The sequence below is a fragment of the Scyliorhinus torazame genome, chromosome 4, assembly GCF_047496885.1.
Source record: "Scyliorhinus torazame isolate Kashiwa2021f chromosome 4, sScyTor2.1, whole genome shotgun sequence".
In the NCBI taxonomy this organism is placed as follows: Eukaryota; Metazoa; Chordata; class Chondrichthyes; order Carcharhiniformes; family Scyliorhinidae; genus Scyliorhinus; species Scyliorhinus torazame.
In genome coordinates this window covers 232,419,215-232,434,410 of record NC_092710.1, presented here as the reverse complement: position 1 = coordinate 232,434,410, position 15,196 = coordinate 232,419,215, and the positions used below count along the sequence as shown (strand labels likewise).

Genomic DNA, 15,196 nt, shown 5'->3' with positions numbered 1-15,196 from the left:
ATCGTTCCAGATGTCGTCTGACTGGACAACTGTTCAAGTTTTTTTTTCTTCTTCTCTCGTTCGCATTTATGTTATGTTATGGTACAACTTGGTTCATGTGACGCACCCGACATCGCCCCATGTACATAGTTCCGTCATATGCACATGCTGCACACGACACACACACTCTTAGATGCACTCACGACACGATCATATTTATTACCACGTAGGCACATATCTTTGTAAAAAGGGGGGATGTCATGATATTCAAACACACACATCATGATGGACACACTAACAGGCAAATCAGAGTACACAACACCACAACCAATCACAGACAAGAACACCAACCACATAAAAAGCACGAGCACGACACCTGGTGGTCAGTAGGTCTGGGGAGAAGGGAACAAGAAAGAGCTGTTAAAACATCACAAGCAGGGAACCCCCACGTGCAGAGTGCAAAGACCAAACTGTAAATAGTAAGTTTAAATAAAGTAGCGTTGTACCATATGCAACCGTGTTGGCTCATCTGTGTGTCAGAGCACCCAACACCACACTGGGGACGGAAGTGGGCTGGGGACTCTGGAGTGAAGCACTGATCAGGGCCAATTCCACCTCCTCCTGTGCAAGGTTTAGCCTCATGCAGTTTAAAGTGTACAGAGCACACTTAACCAGAACCCAAATGAATAGGTTTTTTCCTGAGGTGGAGGCCAGGCCAACCAAACCCACATGTTCTGGGCTTGCGCCAGACTTGCTGGGTTCTGGACAACCTTCTTTGAGGCAATGTACAAGGCTGTGGGGTGAGGGTGGATCAGTGCCCGTGTGTGGCAATATTCAAGGTATCAGAACAGCCAGAGCTACAGGGAGAAGAGGGCCGACGCCCTTGCTTTTGCTTCCCCAATCACACGCCGGAGAATCCTGCTCGGCTGGTGATCAGCAGGACCACCCACAGCTGCAGACTGGCTGGCAGACCTGGCAAAATTTCTCCACGTGGAGAAGATCAAAGGCACCATCCGAGGGTCGGAAGATAGCTTCCTCAAAGCATTGGGACAGTTTGTCGGCCTGTTCCAAGACCTGCTTGAAGCCAACAGCGAGTAGGGAAAAAGTAAGAGATTGGAGAAGACAGACAGGGACACAGAACTCTTGGGGGAAGGAGGAGGAAGAGAGGAGGGTGTGGTGTACGTATTGCTGCTACCATTCACCACTGTATTGTATTGTATTATGTTGATGCCCCTGTGGGCTCCGCCTGTGGCTCCGCCCCCTCAGGATGGTATATAGATCTGCAGCCTGTAGGCGGCACTCAGTACAGAGCAGTCGCAGGCAGACACAGATCTAGCTTATTAAAACCACTGTTCACTTCAACTCTTCGTCTCGTGTCGCATCAATTTAATAAGCTAAGATATCGCAATGGAAGCCGCCCTCAAACCTGATCAACTGGAACTCGACCCACAGGCAGCTGAAGCAAAAGGAATTTTTTCACACTGGCTCCGCTGCTTTGAGGCCTACCTCGCCGCCTCCCCCTCGCCCGCCGTCACCGAGGCACAGAAGCTGAGTCTCCTCCACACCCGGGTGAGCCACAGAATCTCTGTACTAATCGAAGACACGACCACGTACGCAGACGTAGTCGCGATCCTGAAAAGGCATTACGTGAGGCCGGTGAACGAAGTGTTCGCGTGGCATCTCCTCACCACACGTCGTCAACACCCCGGGGAATTGCTGGAGGAATATCGACGCGAGCTGAGGGTACACGCTCGAAACTGCAATTACAAGGACGCCACGGCCTCGCAGCACATGGAACTCGCCGTCCGGGACATCTATGTGGCTGGAGTCCGATCCAACTATGTCAGACAGCACCAGCTCGAAAAGTGCTCCCTTGACCTAGAAGAGACGGTAAAACTATCCACCTCATTAGAGGTAGCCTTCCAGAGCCTAAATGCTTTCCCCTCCGACCACGCAATTTCCTCGTGGGCGCCGGAGGCGTGACCATAACCAAACCCGGGGTTTCCCAGGCCTGTGCCGCGCGGCTGCCCGCCCAACCCGGGGGGCCGCCTTGCTATTTCTGCGGTCAGAACCAGCACCCCAGGCAGCGTTGCCCAGCTCGGAACGCGAACTGCAGCGACTCCGGCAAGAAAGGACATTTTGCCAAAGGCTGCTTGGCCCGACCCAAAGTTCCAAAATCGCAGGCCCGACTCACAGGCCCGCAGACCCCGCAGTGTGGCTGCATGCCTGCCGGTAACGCCCCCTTCTGACGTGTCATCCGCCTCGTGCTATCCGTGGGGGCCGCTATCTTTAACCCTACCCGACACGTGCGACTCATGGGGGCCGCTATCTTGGCCGCCATCTTCAATGCCACCCGACACGTGCGACCGACGGGGGCCGCCATCTTCAACGCCGCCCGACATGTGCGACCGATGGGGGCCAGCATCTTGGGACCACCCCGCTACCACCGACCACGCCGGCTACCCGCAGCTTGGCGCTGTCACTCTCGACAAGTCACGGCCCAAGCACCTCAAGAACTCCATGATGACCATCCGCGTCAATGGGCACGAAGCGCCCTGTCTGTTTGACTCTGGGAGCACGGCGAGCTTCATCCATCCGGACACGGTAAGGCGCTGTTCCCTCCAGATTTCCCCCGCATCCCAAACAATCTCTCTTGCATCCGGATCACATTCAGTGCAGATCCGGGGGCATTGTGTCGCGAACCTCGCGATACAGGATGCCGAGTACGCCGATTTTAAACTCTATGTCCTTCCCCAGCTCTGCGCTCCTCTCTTATTAGGACTGGGTTTCCAGTGCAACCTCAGAAGCCTGACCCTGTAGTTCGGCGGACCCCTACCCCTTCCCACCGTATGTAGCCTCGCGACCATTAAGGTCGCCCCTCCCTCGCTCTTCGCGAACCTCACCTCCGACTGTAAACCCAGCGCCACCAGGAGCAGGTGGTACAGTGCCCAGGACAGGACTTTTATCAAGTCAGAGGTCCAGCGGCTCTTGAGTGAGGGGATCATCGAGGCCAGTAATAGCCCCTGGAGAGCCCAAGTTGTGTCGTCAGGACCGGGGAAAAGAACCGGATGGTTGTTGACTACAGCTAGACCATAAATCATTACACGCAACTTGACGCCTACTCCCTTCCCCGCATAGTGGGCATGGTTAATCAGATTTCACACTACCGGGTTTTCCCCACGGTAGATATGAAGTCCGCATACCACCAGCTTCCGATCCGCCCGGAAGACCGCCACTACACTGCCTTTGAGGCAGACGGCCGCCTCTTCCACTTCCTCAGGGTCCCCTTTGACATCACCAATGGGGTCTCGGTATTCCAAAGAATGATGGACTGAATGGTTGACCAGTACGGGCTGCGGGCCATGTTCCCGTATTTGGATAACGTCACCATCTGCGGCCATGATTAGCAGGACCACGACGCTAACCTTCAGAAGTTCCTCCAAACCGCCCAAGCCCTTAATCTCACCTACAACAAGGAGAAATGCATTCTCCGCAATACCTGACTAGCCATCCTCGGCTGTGTCGTGGAAAACGGAGTCCTAGGGCCCGACCCCGACCGCATGTGCCCCTCCTGCAACTTCCCCTTCCCCACTGCCCCAAGGCCCTGAAAAGATGCCTGGGGTTCTCTTCATATTATGCCCAGTGGGTCCGCAACTCTGCGGACAAAGCCCAGCCACTTATCAAAGCCACCATTTTCCCCTGACGACTGAGGCCCGCCTGGCCTTCAGCCGCATCAAGGCAGACATTACCAAGGCCGCGATGCACATGGTGGACGAGTCCATCCCCTTCCAGGTGGAGAGCGACACGTTGGATGTCGCCCTGGCCGCTACCTTAACCAGCAGGCAGGCCCGTGTCCTTCTTTTCCCGTACCCTCATAGCCTCCGAGATTCGACACTCCTCTGTCAAAAAGGAAGCTCAAGCCATTGTGGAAGCTGTGCGGTATTGGAGGCACTACCTGGCCGGTAGGAGGTTCTCCCTTGTCACTGACCAATGATCGGTAGCCTTTATGTTCAGCAACACACAGCGGGGCAAGATCAAGAATGATAAAATCTTGAGGTGGAGAATCGAATTCTCCACCTATAATTACGATATCGTGTATCGTCCGGGGAAGCCCAATGAGCCCCCAGATGCCCTGTCCCGCGGCACATGCGCCAGCGCGCAAGATCACCGACTTCGGGCCATCCACAATGACCTCTGTCACCCGGGGCTCACCCGGCTTCTCCACTTCATCAAGGCCCACAACCTGCCCTACTCCACCGAGGAGGTTAGGGCCATGACCAGGGACTGCCAAGTCTGCGCGGAGTGCAAGCCGCACTTCTATCGGCCAGACAAGGCCCACTTGGTGAAAGCATCCCGCCCCTTTGAGCGCCTCAGCATCGATTTCAAAGGGCCCCTCCCCTCCACTGACCGCAACGTATATTTTCTCAACGTCGTTGACGAGTACTCCCGTTTCCCTTTCGTCGTACATGTCCCGACATGACCACGGCCACTGTCATTAAGGCCCTGCACAGCATCTTCACCCTGTTCGGTTTCCCCGCTTACGTCCATAGTGACCAGGGCTCCTCGTTTATGAGCGATGAACTGCGTCAGTATCTGCTCGGTAAGGGCATTGCCTCGAGCAGGACTACCAGCTACAACCCCCGGGGAAACAGACAGGTGGAGAGGGAGAATGTGACGGTATGGAAGGCCATCCTTCTGGCCCTACGGTCTAGAAGTCTCCCGGTTTCCCGCTGGCAGGATGTCCGCCCCGACGTGCTCCACTCCAGTCGGTCGCTCCTCTGCACAGCCACGAACGAGACCCCTGACGACCGTCTATTTGTCTTCCCCAGAAAATCCACCTCCGGGGTCTCGTTTCCGTCCTGGCTGACAACACCGGGGCTGTCCTCCTCCGGAAGCACGTGAGGAGAGATAAGGCCGACTCTCTGGTCCAGCTCCTACATACCAACCCTCAGTATGCCTATGTGGCGCACCGCGATGGTCGACAAGATACAGTCTCCCTCCGGGATCTGGCACCCACCGGTTCCCCATCACCTATGCCCCCCCTTACACCGAACACCGGCCCCGCCCCTACATGGCCTACAGCCCCCCTCCCCCCATCGCCGACCCACCATGATGATGCTCCAGATGACACGCTCCCGGAGTCAACGAGCCCAACACCTATGACCGCAGCGAAGCCGGAGCTGAGGCGATCACAGAGAACGATCAAGGTGCCGGACAGACTCGATCTGTGAGCCCACTTCACCTCTGCTGGTCTTCAATTTTTTAACAGGGGGTAAATATGGTGAACTTATTGCTGCTACAATTCACCACTGTATTTTATTGTATTATGTTGATGCCCTTGTGGGCTCCGCCTATGGCTCCATCCCCTCGGGGGTGGTATCTCGATCTGCAGCCTGTAGGCGGCACTCAGTACCGAGCAGTCGCAGGCAGGCACAGATCTAGCTTATTAAAACCACTGTTCACTTCAACTCTTCGTCCCGTGTGAATTGATGGTCGCATCAGAGGGAACTCAGGGGAACTTCAGGGAGGAGCGGGGGAGCGGGGGGAGGGAGCGGAAGGCCCCCCCTCAAACCCAAAAGGCCGGCAACAGAAAACATAAAGGGAAGGTGTGGGGGGAGGGGGGGGGGGGGGAGAATAGGAGCTAGGGGACAGAACACCCTGGTGCCAAGGAGGGGCCAGGGAAGGGGGGGGGGGGGGAGAAGGGATAGGGGTGGGGGAAACACCAAGACTGGCAATATGTATATAAGAACCACGTGTGCTGTAAATATTAAACATAAAGTGCCACTGGGTATAAATTGAAAATACCAATAAAAATATAGATTTTTTAAATAAAGGGGGAAATCAAAAACAAAAGGAATACAAATGGACTTCACAGAGGCAAACTCATGTATTTCCTGCCCTCTATCAATTACACAACATCTTGGCGTGTTAATGAGCAGCAAACTAAAGATTTCAACAAAGGAAGTGACACTGCATGCTCAACTCACTGTGGTCTCTTCGCTGGAGTGAAGACCAAAGAGGAAAGTCAAAAGCTTTTAAAATGGTATTTACTGATCTCTGGTCATTTTTCAAAGACAAGCAGAGATCAATTCTACATATAATAATTTCATTGGTAACCATCTGTGGTCAGCAAGCATTCTCTTTCTTTACCTTCAGCTGTCCATGCAAGGCGACAGTGAATCTATATTACAGTCTGGCTTTTAGCCTGGTTCCTGCATTCGTGTTGCTGATCCTTGGATACGCCCTTAATGATCTGACCTGGAAATTAATAATGAGTCTTAGAAACGGCCCCAAATTGAAGTTTAATAATTTCAAACTAATCTGCTATGTTCTTTCCAGCATAACAGGGACAGCTGTAATCGCCCCAGTAACCTGGGTGGCAGTTATTCTGCTAAATGGCATGTATTACCAGTGCGGCATGAGTGAGTTTTTATCAGTTGATAGCTGGAAAGTGTTTGAGAATCTGACTCTTCAAGAACGGAAAAATATTCTCGCTCGCTTTCCCTGTCCTAAAGTGAGCATTCGGGAGATAAACAACATCAGTGAAATAAGAAATGAAGGCAATCGCTTACTTCTGTTTCAGTCCCAGGTACGTATGGCTAAACAAGTGGTTTTTTTTTACCATTTCAATTGTGTACTGACTTTAATTTCGGGTAGTAAAATGAATGATGATATTGAAGTTTTCTAAAATAGTTTTTAAAATCTATTTATTTTCTAGTTGTTCATCAATAGTAAGTGCCAGTTCACAACCTGATCATGTTGTAATGATAACAAATCAATCATACCAGATAATAAGCATGTCTTTCCACTTCAGAAAACTAGCTCGGTTCACTAAACTTGCAGATGTAACGTGAAGACCATTCTCACAAAATTGCTTCAATCTGAGCAATTTAGCATTGCCTCAGAAATATGAAGCTAACGTGATAGTTACTTATAGTACTAAGCTCTTTGATGCATTTCTATGACTTTGCTGTTAAGTATTTGTGTTGTTGAGAAGTTATGTATGGTGGCACGGTTAGCACTGCTGTCTCACGGTGCCGAGGACCCGGGTCACTGTCTGTATGGAGTTTGCACATTCTCCCCGTGTCTGTGTGGCTCTCATCCCCACAACCAAAAAGATGTGCAGGATAGGTGGATTGGCCATTCTAAATTGCCCCTTAATTGGAAAAATAAAAAAAGAGAAGTTATCTTTGGTGGTGGCATCAGACTGGAGGTGGTGAAAATGATTGAGCAAGATCCTTGGAATGTGAAGGCTGATGGCTGGAAAGTGAGAGCAAGGGGAACACTATTGCGGATTTGGGAGGGACGGGGAGGAGCCAGAGTAGACGTTTCATTGAGAACTATCTGGGTAACATTATCCAATCCAATCCAATCTGTCTTAATTTCTCTGCTCCCCTCACTCTTTTACTCCAGCCTGTCTCCCTTTGAACTTACTCCCTCACTCTGTTCTCTCAAGTCTAACCTGACATAGTTATCAAATTTGCTGACAAGGGTGGTGCTGTTGTTGTCTGGTGTACTAGCCTCTAACTTGTGGAGGCTGAGCAGCAACTCTCTGACACTTCTTCAAACCTCTACCTGGACTATGCCCCACCACCAACCTTCAAGCCATTGTTCCCAGAACAGTAATTGACCACAACTCCTCTGAAGACCTTCCCGCTACAGCCTCAAACCTCATTTTTGCCCCAACCACGAACAACTGCTTCTATCACCTTTCCAAAATCCACAAGCAGGACTATCCTGGTAGACTCATTGAGCGCAATTTAATAGAAATGAAACAATAATCCCGTGTTGGGTGCGTTTGGCAGGGTGTTTCCCGGTACTGGCCACACCGAGAATGGCCCCGCTATTAAAATGGAACTCTGCTTTACTTCTGGGTCTTGGTGAAGAATACCGCAGAGGCCGCACTTAGTCCCATTTCCTGTACCAATGGACCCAGTTCGCCAGTGCAGGAAGAGATCGGAGCAACATTTTTAAATGACACCCCAAACTCAGAATCCTCCACCTCGGCCTCCGGACCCTCCCCACCACCACCACTACCCCAACTTACCAATGAGGGGGTCTTTCAGTCCCCCACACACCACCTCATAAGGGTTGGGAACCCCTAGCCCCGATCTGGGAAAAATGGCTTGAAGGTTGGTGGTTGGGTCATAGTCCAGGCAGAGGTCTGAAGAAGTGGCATCTTGCGTGTGCAAGGTGCCACCTGGGCTCCTTGGCATTGCCAGCCTGGCAACCTAGCAGTGCCACCTGGGCATGCTGGCAGTGTCAGGGTGGCACCCAGGTGGCATTGCTGGCATGCCTGGTAAGCACTGCCACAGTGCCAGGCTGGCAGCTCCACAGTGCCCAGGTGGCCTCGGAGGTGCCAGGGTACCACCTGTCTAGAGTCCGACCGCACATGGTCCTCCGGGAACCAGGGAGAACCCCCAAATGCCGGTCCATGTTGGTGGATACTAGTGCAAGACAGCGCTTGCCCGGGGTCTCCGAGGCATGGGCATTAGATCCCGTGACTTGGGGAACTCCAGCGTGAACATCTACACACAAGACATAACGAAGCCCTTGACTATTGCAAAAGGCCTCTTGTGAGATTCAACAGCCTAGTCGGGTCCCAGTCAGGCATAGATCGCAGCCATTGTTTCAGCCTGTTCCTGCACCACTGAACGTTTTTCCTCCTATCTTGATTCTTTCCTTCTCCCTTTGCCCAGTTTCCTCTCTCCTGCTGTGACTCTTCTGATGCCCTACATCATTTCAACAAATCCCAGTTTCCTGACCCTAACCCTCTCCTTGTCACAATGGATGTTGAATCTCTCTACACCTTCATCCCCCACCAGGGTGGCCTGAGTCCTCTCAACTTCTTCATTTAATAGAGGCCCGAACACCACCACCCTCCTCCGCTTGGCTAAATTCCTTCTCTCATTGGACTATTTTTTCTTTAATTTGTCTCACTTTTAAATAAAAGGAATTGCTATGGGTATCTGCATGGGTCCTAGTTATACTTGTATTTTGGGAGGGTATGTGGAGCATTCCTTGTTCCAGTGCTACTCAGGGCCCTTTCCCCCAACTCTTTTTCCAGCACTTTGATCACTGTATTGGTGTCATTTCCTGCTGTCACCCAGAACTTTGCTTCAAATTCCCAACTCTCTCACTCCTTCACATGGTCTGTCTCTGAAATTCCCCTTCATCGACTTCAGTCTCCGTTTTTGGGGACTGATTCCCACAGCTCCTTCGACGACATCTCCTCACACCCTGCCTCCTGTAAGGACTCCATTCCATTCTCCCAGTTTCTCTTTTTCCGTCACATTTATGCTAACTTTCAAACTGTGTTTCTGTTATGTCTTCCTTTTTCCTCAACTAAGGATTTCTTCCACATTTCCCATACTTTTACTTTCACCCTTTCCCATCCATCACAGAATCACAATAGGATTCCCCTTGTCCTCATGTTCTCCCCCCACCAGCCCCAAATTCAAAGGATCAACCTCCACCATTTCTGCCACCACCAGCATGATGCCACCATCAAATCCATCCCCCCCGCCGATGCAGGGAAAAAGTACAGCTATTCAGCTTTAGTGTACTTCACTCTCCCACTCACAAGAAACCAGACAAAGACTCTTGGAGTTACAAACTAGGCCTTTATTACAATGCTATAGCATGAGCTGATGGTATTCCAAGTTGGCACACCAAAAAGTAGAGATTCAAGAATTGTAGTGACAGATATACCTGAGATTCACTTACAAGAAATTAGCATGTACCAATCATTTTTCCTAGTTATCCATGTACAGTCATGACTATTGATTAGGTCTACATCATGCATAGTATATGAGAATAATGAACCAATTACAACAAGTGCACACTTATTTAATTATAATATCCAATAGGTGCAAAGTCACGTATATGCTGTCTTTTACCATTAATCACCGGCTCTCCAATATCAAGAATGTAGTTATCAATCACCTCCCGGGCTAAAAATGCTCACTGCAATAACAATTCTGTATGATTATGCAGAGATACTTCATGAGATTTGGACAAGTTGAGTGAATGGGAAAATGCAACGCAGGTGCAGTATAATGTGAGATTATCCACTTTGGTAGCAAAACCAGGGAGGCAGATTATTACATGAATGGCTAGGGATTGAGAAAGGGAAATGAGACCTAGGTGTCCTGATACACCAGTTGCTGAAAGCAGGCAGGTGCATCAGGTGTTAAAGAAGGCAAATGGTATGTTGGCCTTCATAGTTAGGGGATTTGAGTACAAGAGCAGGGATATTTTGCTGCAGTTCTACAGGACCTTGGTGAGACCACACGTGGAATATCGTGTGCTGTTTTGGTCTCCTTATCTGAGGAAGGATGATCTTGCTGTAGAGAGTGTAGCAAAGATTTACCAGGCTGATTCCTGGGATGCCAGGACTGATGTATGAGGAGAGCTTGAGTTGGTTAGGATTATATTTGCTGGAGTTTAGAAGAATGAGGCGAGATCTCATAGAAACCTCTAAAACTCTAACAGGACTAGATGGGTAGATGCAGGAAAGATATTCCTGATGGTGAGGCAGTCTAGACCCAGAGATCACAGTCTAAGAATATGGGATAAACTATTTAGAACTGAGCTGAGGAGAAATTTCTTCCCCCAGAGAGTGGTGAGCCTGTGGAATTCTCTACCACAGAAAGTAGTTGAAGCAAAACACTGTATGCTATCAAGAAGGAGTTAGATAGAGCTCGTGTGGGGAAAGGGATCAAAGGATAGAGGGGGAAAGTGGGAACAGGTTACTGAGTTGGATGATCAGCCAAGAACATAATGAATGGCAGAGTAGGCTCGAAAGGCCAAATGGCCTCCTCCTGCTCCTATTTTCTATATTTCTATGTTTCTAAGAGCAAAACAGCAGTCAAAACAAGAAGGGGCAAAAAATAATAAAAGGACAAACCCAAGGCCTCTGTATCTGAATGCAATTTGTTAAAACAAAACATTCTGGAGTTGTCACCATGTAATTTAGGAAATATGCTAGTTAATTTGCACACAGCAAGTTCCCGCAAACAGCAATGAGGTACTGTCCACATAATCTGTTTCAGTGAATTTAGTTAGAGGACAAATATTGGACAGGGCGGCCGGGGGAGCTCTCCCACTCTTCTTTGAAATAGTGCCATGGAATCTTTTACATCCACCTGAGAGGGAAGATACGAACCCGATTTAACTCCTAATCTAATCAGGCATTCTTAGTACTGCATCGGAGTGTCAGCCTAGGTTTTGCACTCTGGTCTCTGGAATGGGATTTGAACCATGAACTTTTAACTGGGAGGCCTGAACTCTGGCACTGAGCTAAAGTGGACTAATCTACAATGTTATCATAAATATTTCTGGAGCTCAGAAGTTCTAACTGGCTGCACGATGAGTGAGAACTTATAATTTATTTAACCTATCTGTGCTTTAGAAAATATTACAAATGTGTAATTTTCCTAGATTGCTATTGGCATTACGATTAACTCATATAGTGTTCGTTGTTGAAAAATAATATAATAAATCATAGATGCCTCTTTTAATTGCTGATTTTCCTGGGTCCAATTGCTAGGTAACATGAAATTTACTCGCTCCAACTTGGGCCCTATCCCGCCCCTGCTTTTGTGTTGCTCAACTGCTTTGTTCCCATTCCTAGTGTTGCATTGCTTGATAGGAAGGTTTAATAACTTTCTAACTGAATCAACAAAAATACAAGGATAGAGAGGGTGGAATGGAACTGATTAGATTTCTCTACAGAGTGGGCTCAATGGGCTAAATGGTTTCCTTCTGTACTACTATCACTCTATGACCCCAAAGTCAAGATCTATCGGTGTGTGGGGAAGCTGCTGCTACCATCAGTTCTAAATTTGCGTTTCTCTACTTTAAATTTATCCTACTGCCAAGTTTTAACTTAAGACAATGAGTGTAATCATCCATTCTGGAGTCTTAAGTCTGGAGACGGGCAGGGAAGTCAGAATGATTCCCGCTGGGAGGTGACACTGCTGAGCAGGCACAATCTTCCACTGTTCAGCTTTTTAATTATGCACCTGCGAGGAACACGGCAAATCTCATAGCGGGGCGGGCAGTCAGATCCAAGGTTCCTGTGCTATATTTAAAGGGGGCACCCAGACAGCCATTCACTCATTGCAGGCCAGGATCTCCGCATTACTCCTCCAGGGTCCTTGCAGCCGCAGCTTGCACTGGGACAGCTGGCAGATGTGAGCAATTACATAGTTTCCCTGCTTTTGTACTCAATACCCCTATTTATGAAGCCCAAGATCCCATATGCTTTGCTAACTACTCTCTGTTCTGCCATCTTCACAAATCTGTGCACAGTTGGTGTGCAGGTGCAACAGGTGATTAAAAGGCTAATCGAATTTTGTCTTTCATTGCTAGAGGGATGGAGTTCAAGACTAGTGAGGTTATGCTGCAATTGTATAGGGTGTTGGTGAGGCCGCATCTGGAGTATTGTGTTCAATTTTGGTCTCCTTACCTGAGAAAGGACATATTGGCACTGGAGGGAGTGCAGAGGAGATTCATTAGGTTGATCCCAGGGTTGAGGGGATTAGATTATGACGAGAGGTTGAGTAGACTGGGACTGTCCAGGTTGTTTCCACTGGTCGGGGAAAGCAAAACTAGGGGGCACAGCCTCAAAATAAGGGGAAGTAGATTTAGGACGGAGTGTAGGAGGAACTTCTTCACCCAAAGGGCTGTGAATCTCTGGAATTCCTTGCCCAGTGAAGCAGTTGAGGCTCCTTCTTTAAACGTTTTTAAGAAAAAGATAGATGCCTTTCTAAAGAATAAAGGGATTCGGGGATATGGTGTACGGGCCGGAGAGTGGAACTGAGTCCACAAAGATCAGCCATGATCTCATTAAATGGCGGAGCAGGCTCGAGGGGCCAGATGGCCTACTCCTGTTCCTAATTCTTATGTTCTTATGAATCCTCAGGTTAAGTTGCCCCTGAGTGTAAAATGGATGATAGTGAATGGGCTGTTTGTGTTACACAGAAACCCAGAACATTTGTGGTTAAGAGGGAGGCCATAAACCTTTCCCAATTTCAGTGTTTAATAGCATCGATGGAAATAAAAATCAACAAGTTGTAAAGCATGCTGTCGGCTCACTGTGCCCTGTCACGCAAATTCAAAATTATCCTCAATAATGTTCAAATCAAATAGTTGTCATTTCATACACCACCTAATTTTACTTTCCACTAGACATATTATGATTGCATCTTCTGTTCTCCAGTGAGCAAATTAGATGAATATAACCTTCATGAAATTGACTGCAAATGCTTTCTGAGTAATCTTTTTTTCCTTTTTTTTCCTTTAGGTGACTGGCTGGATTTTAATTATGTCGGTGACCATCATTGCTTTTCTGGCTGTCTGTATTCCAAGATATTGTTCTCCTCTTAGTTTTCTGCACCTAAGCTACTGGGCACAGTACCTAGAAAATGAAGATTTGCTCTTTCAGAGGGCAGTTAAGAAACATTCTCAACTGTATGCTTTGAAGCACATTAAAAAGTTCTTGGGGCTTACTCCAGAGGAAAAAGATGTGAAGAAAATCCGCTTGCCTGCCAGAAATGACTGGAAAATGATCTCAGGCATTAATGTGTTCAGTAAATTGGAGCATGACCCTTGTCAGTACAGTCTCCTGCACACTTGGGCTGATGAATCAACTTCAGAGAGTAAATATATTCCAGTAGATGATGTGGCATTTGAAGCATAAAACAATTGCCTGCAATTTCCTTGTGAATGCAATCCCACCAGTTACCCCAGAATTGCACCCACTGCTGTTGACCATGCTGAAATTCGTGAGGTCAAGGGAAGGGTTCATGAGGAGGGGACCTTTAACATGGTGCGGATGAGCATTACAAGATTGTGCAAAGTAATCTTATATAATCATAGAATGGCCGTAGCACAAAAAGAGTCCATGCAGACCATTATGTTCATACTGGTTCTATCCTTTCTCACCTTGCTATCTGCTGGAATTGGGTTGGGGTGGGGTCCAGGCCTCTGCTCCCCACTTCCCTGTCAGAGAATTACTTGCAATATAGAAAAAAATTAGGAGGTGGTCCAAGCCACAATTCCTGCCTGGACCATCGGAAGTATTCTTTCCACCAGATGTCAGGGTCCTGTGCCTGCTAAGCCCAGGTTTATCTCTACCAACTTTACACAAGGTCCCAACTGAGTTCCAGGGAGAGCAGCTCCTGGCTTAGTGAGTCCCTACACTTTCCCCCTGCACATACCACACCCTTCCGTACCCTTCCCCTGTGCACCCAACCCCCCAACAATGCTGATGGCCCTGTAGGAATAGCCAGAGGCTTTGCAACCACACGGCTATCCCAGGAATTTGGACATAGGAGCAGGGCCATGCGTATCTGGCTCTTAATGGGGGTTAGTGACATTCTAGACGATTTCTGCTAAGGTTGCAGAAGGATTTTCACCAAAGAATTTAATACCCACTTAGAAACTTTTATTAATTGGTATTTGCTGTTATATTGAGATGGACCATATCTTGAGTAATTGTAAATTTTAATGTAAACAGAATACCATTTTTATAAACTAAAATGTGCATACATTAAATATCCAGCCTTTTCTTGAAAAAGTGTCTTTCTGATCTTGTAGTTTATTTCATTGCCATAAATATGCAGGAAATGAGAGAAATTAATGTTCATAGCAGTAAGATTTATAATGATTATGTTCCCCTTTTTACATTTTCATCTCTCATTCACAACGTGCGAGGGTACGTCTCTACTTCTTAGCCAGTCCCTCAAAGTTGAGGATGACTTGCTTCAACTTTTGTTCGAAGGATTCCGGATGGCGGCTAAACCAATATCCGATCTGCAGACTCTGCCACATGCAGGGGAGGTGGTGCTTGAAGGGTTTTGCAGATGGATTGTCTAGAGATTTGGTACTTCCTCCAATGCCTCAACTTCACCTCTGCACATTTCCAACAAAGTCTCTCGATGTGTTCAGTGCTTTTCCTAATGAGCTTTCTCCATGTTTGTTGATCAAAAGTCAGGTTTCCCAGGAATCAGCAGGGATGTTTGACCTCTTGCAGGATGCTTTGTGGACTTCTCCAATGTGCTTCTGCTATATTCCTGGGAGTCTCCGATCTGGACCCCATTCCAAGTAGAGCAGTTTCTTGAGTCTGCTGTCATGCAGATAATTACATTTTTTGCCCTGCGGAGCTGGTTTTAAATAATTAGCACCTTGTTGGTGAGCAAATTGGCTTGGG

General features: G+C 48.3%; 1 protein-coding gene across 1 annotated transcript; it reads left to right on the top strand.

Moving 5' to 3' along the window:
• The first annotated feature begins 6,013 nt into the window (after window positions 1–6,013).
• LOC140411714 (calcium homeostasis modulator protein 4-like) lies at window positions 6,014–14,544 on the top strand. The gene is made up of 2 exons (XM_072500728.1): window positions 6,014–6,568; window positions 13,289–14,544. The coding sequence occupies exons 1-2, from the start codon at window positions 6,020–6,022 to the stop codon at window positions 13,682–13,684; spliced, it is 945 nt and encodes a 314-aa protein (XP_072356829.1). The 5' UTR covers window positions 6,014–6,019; the 3' UTR covers window positions 13,685–14,544.
• The last annotated feature ends 652 nt before the right edge of the window (window positions 14,545–15,196 follow it).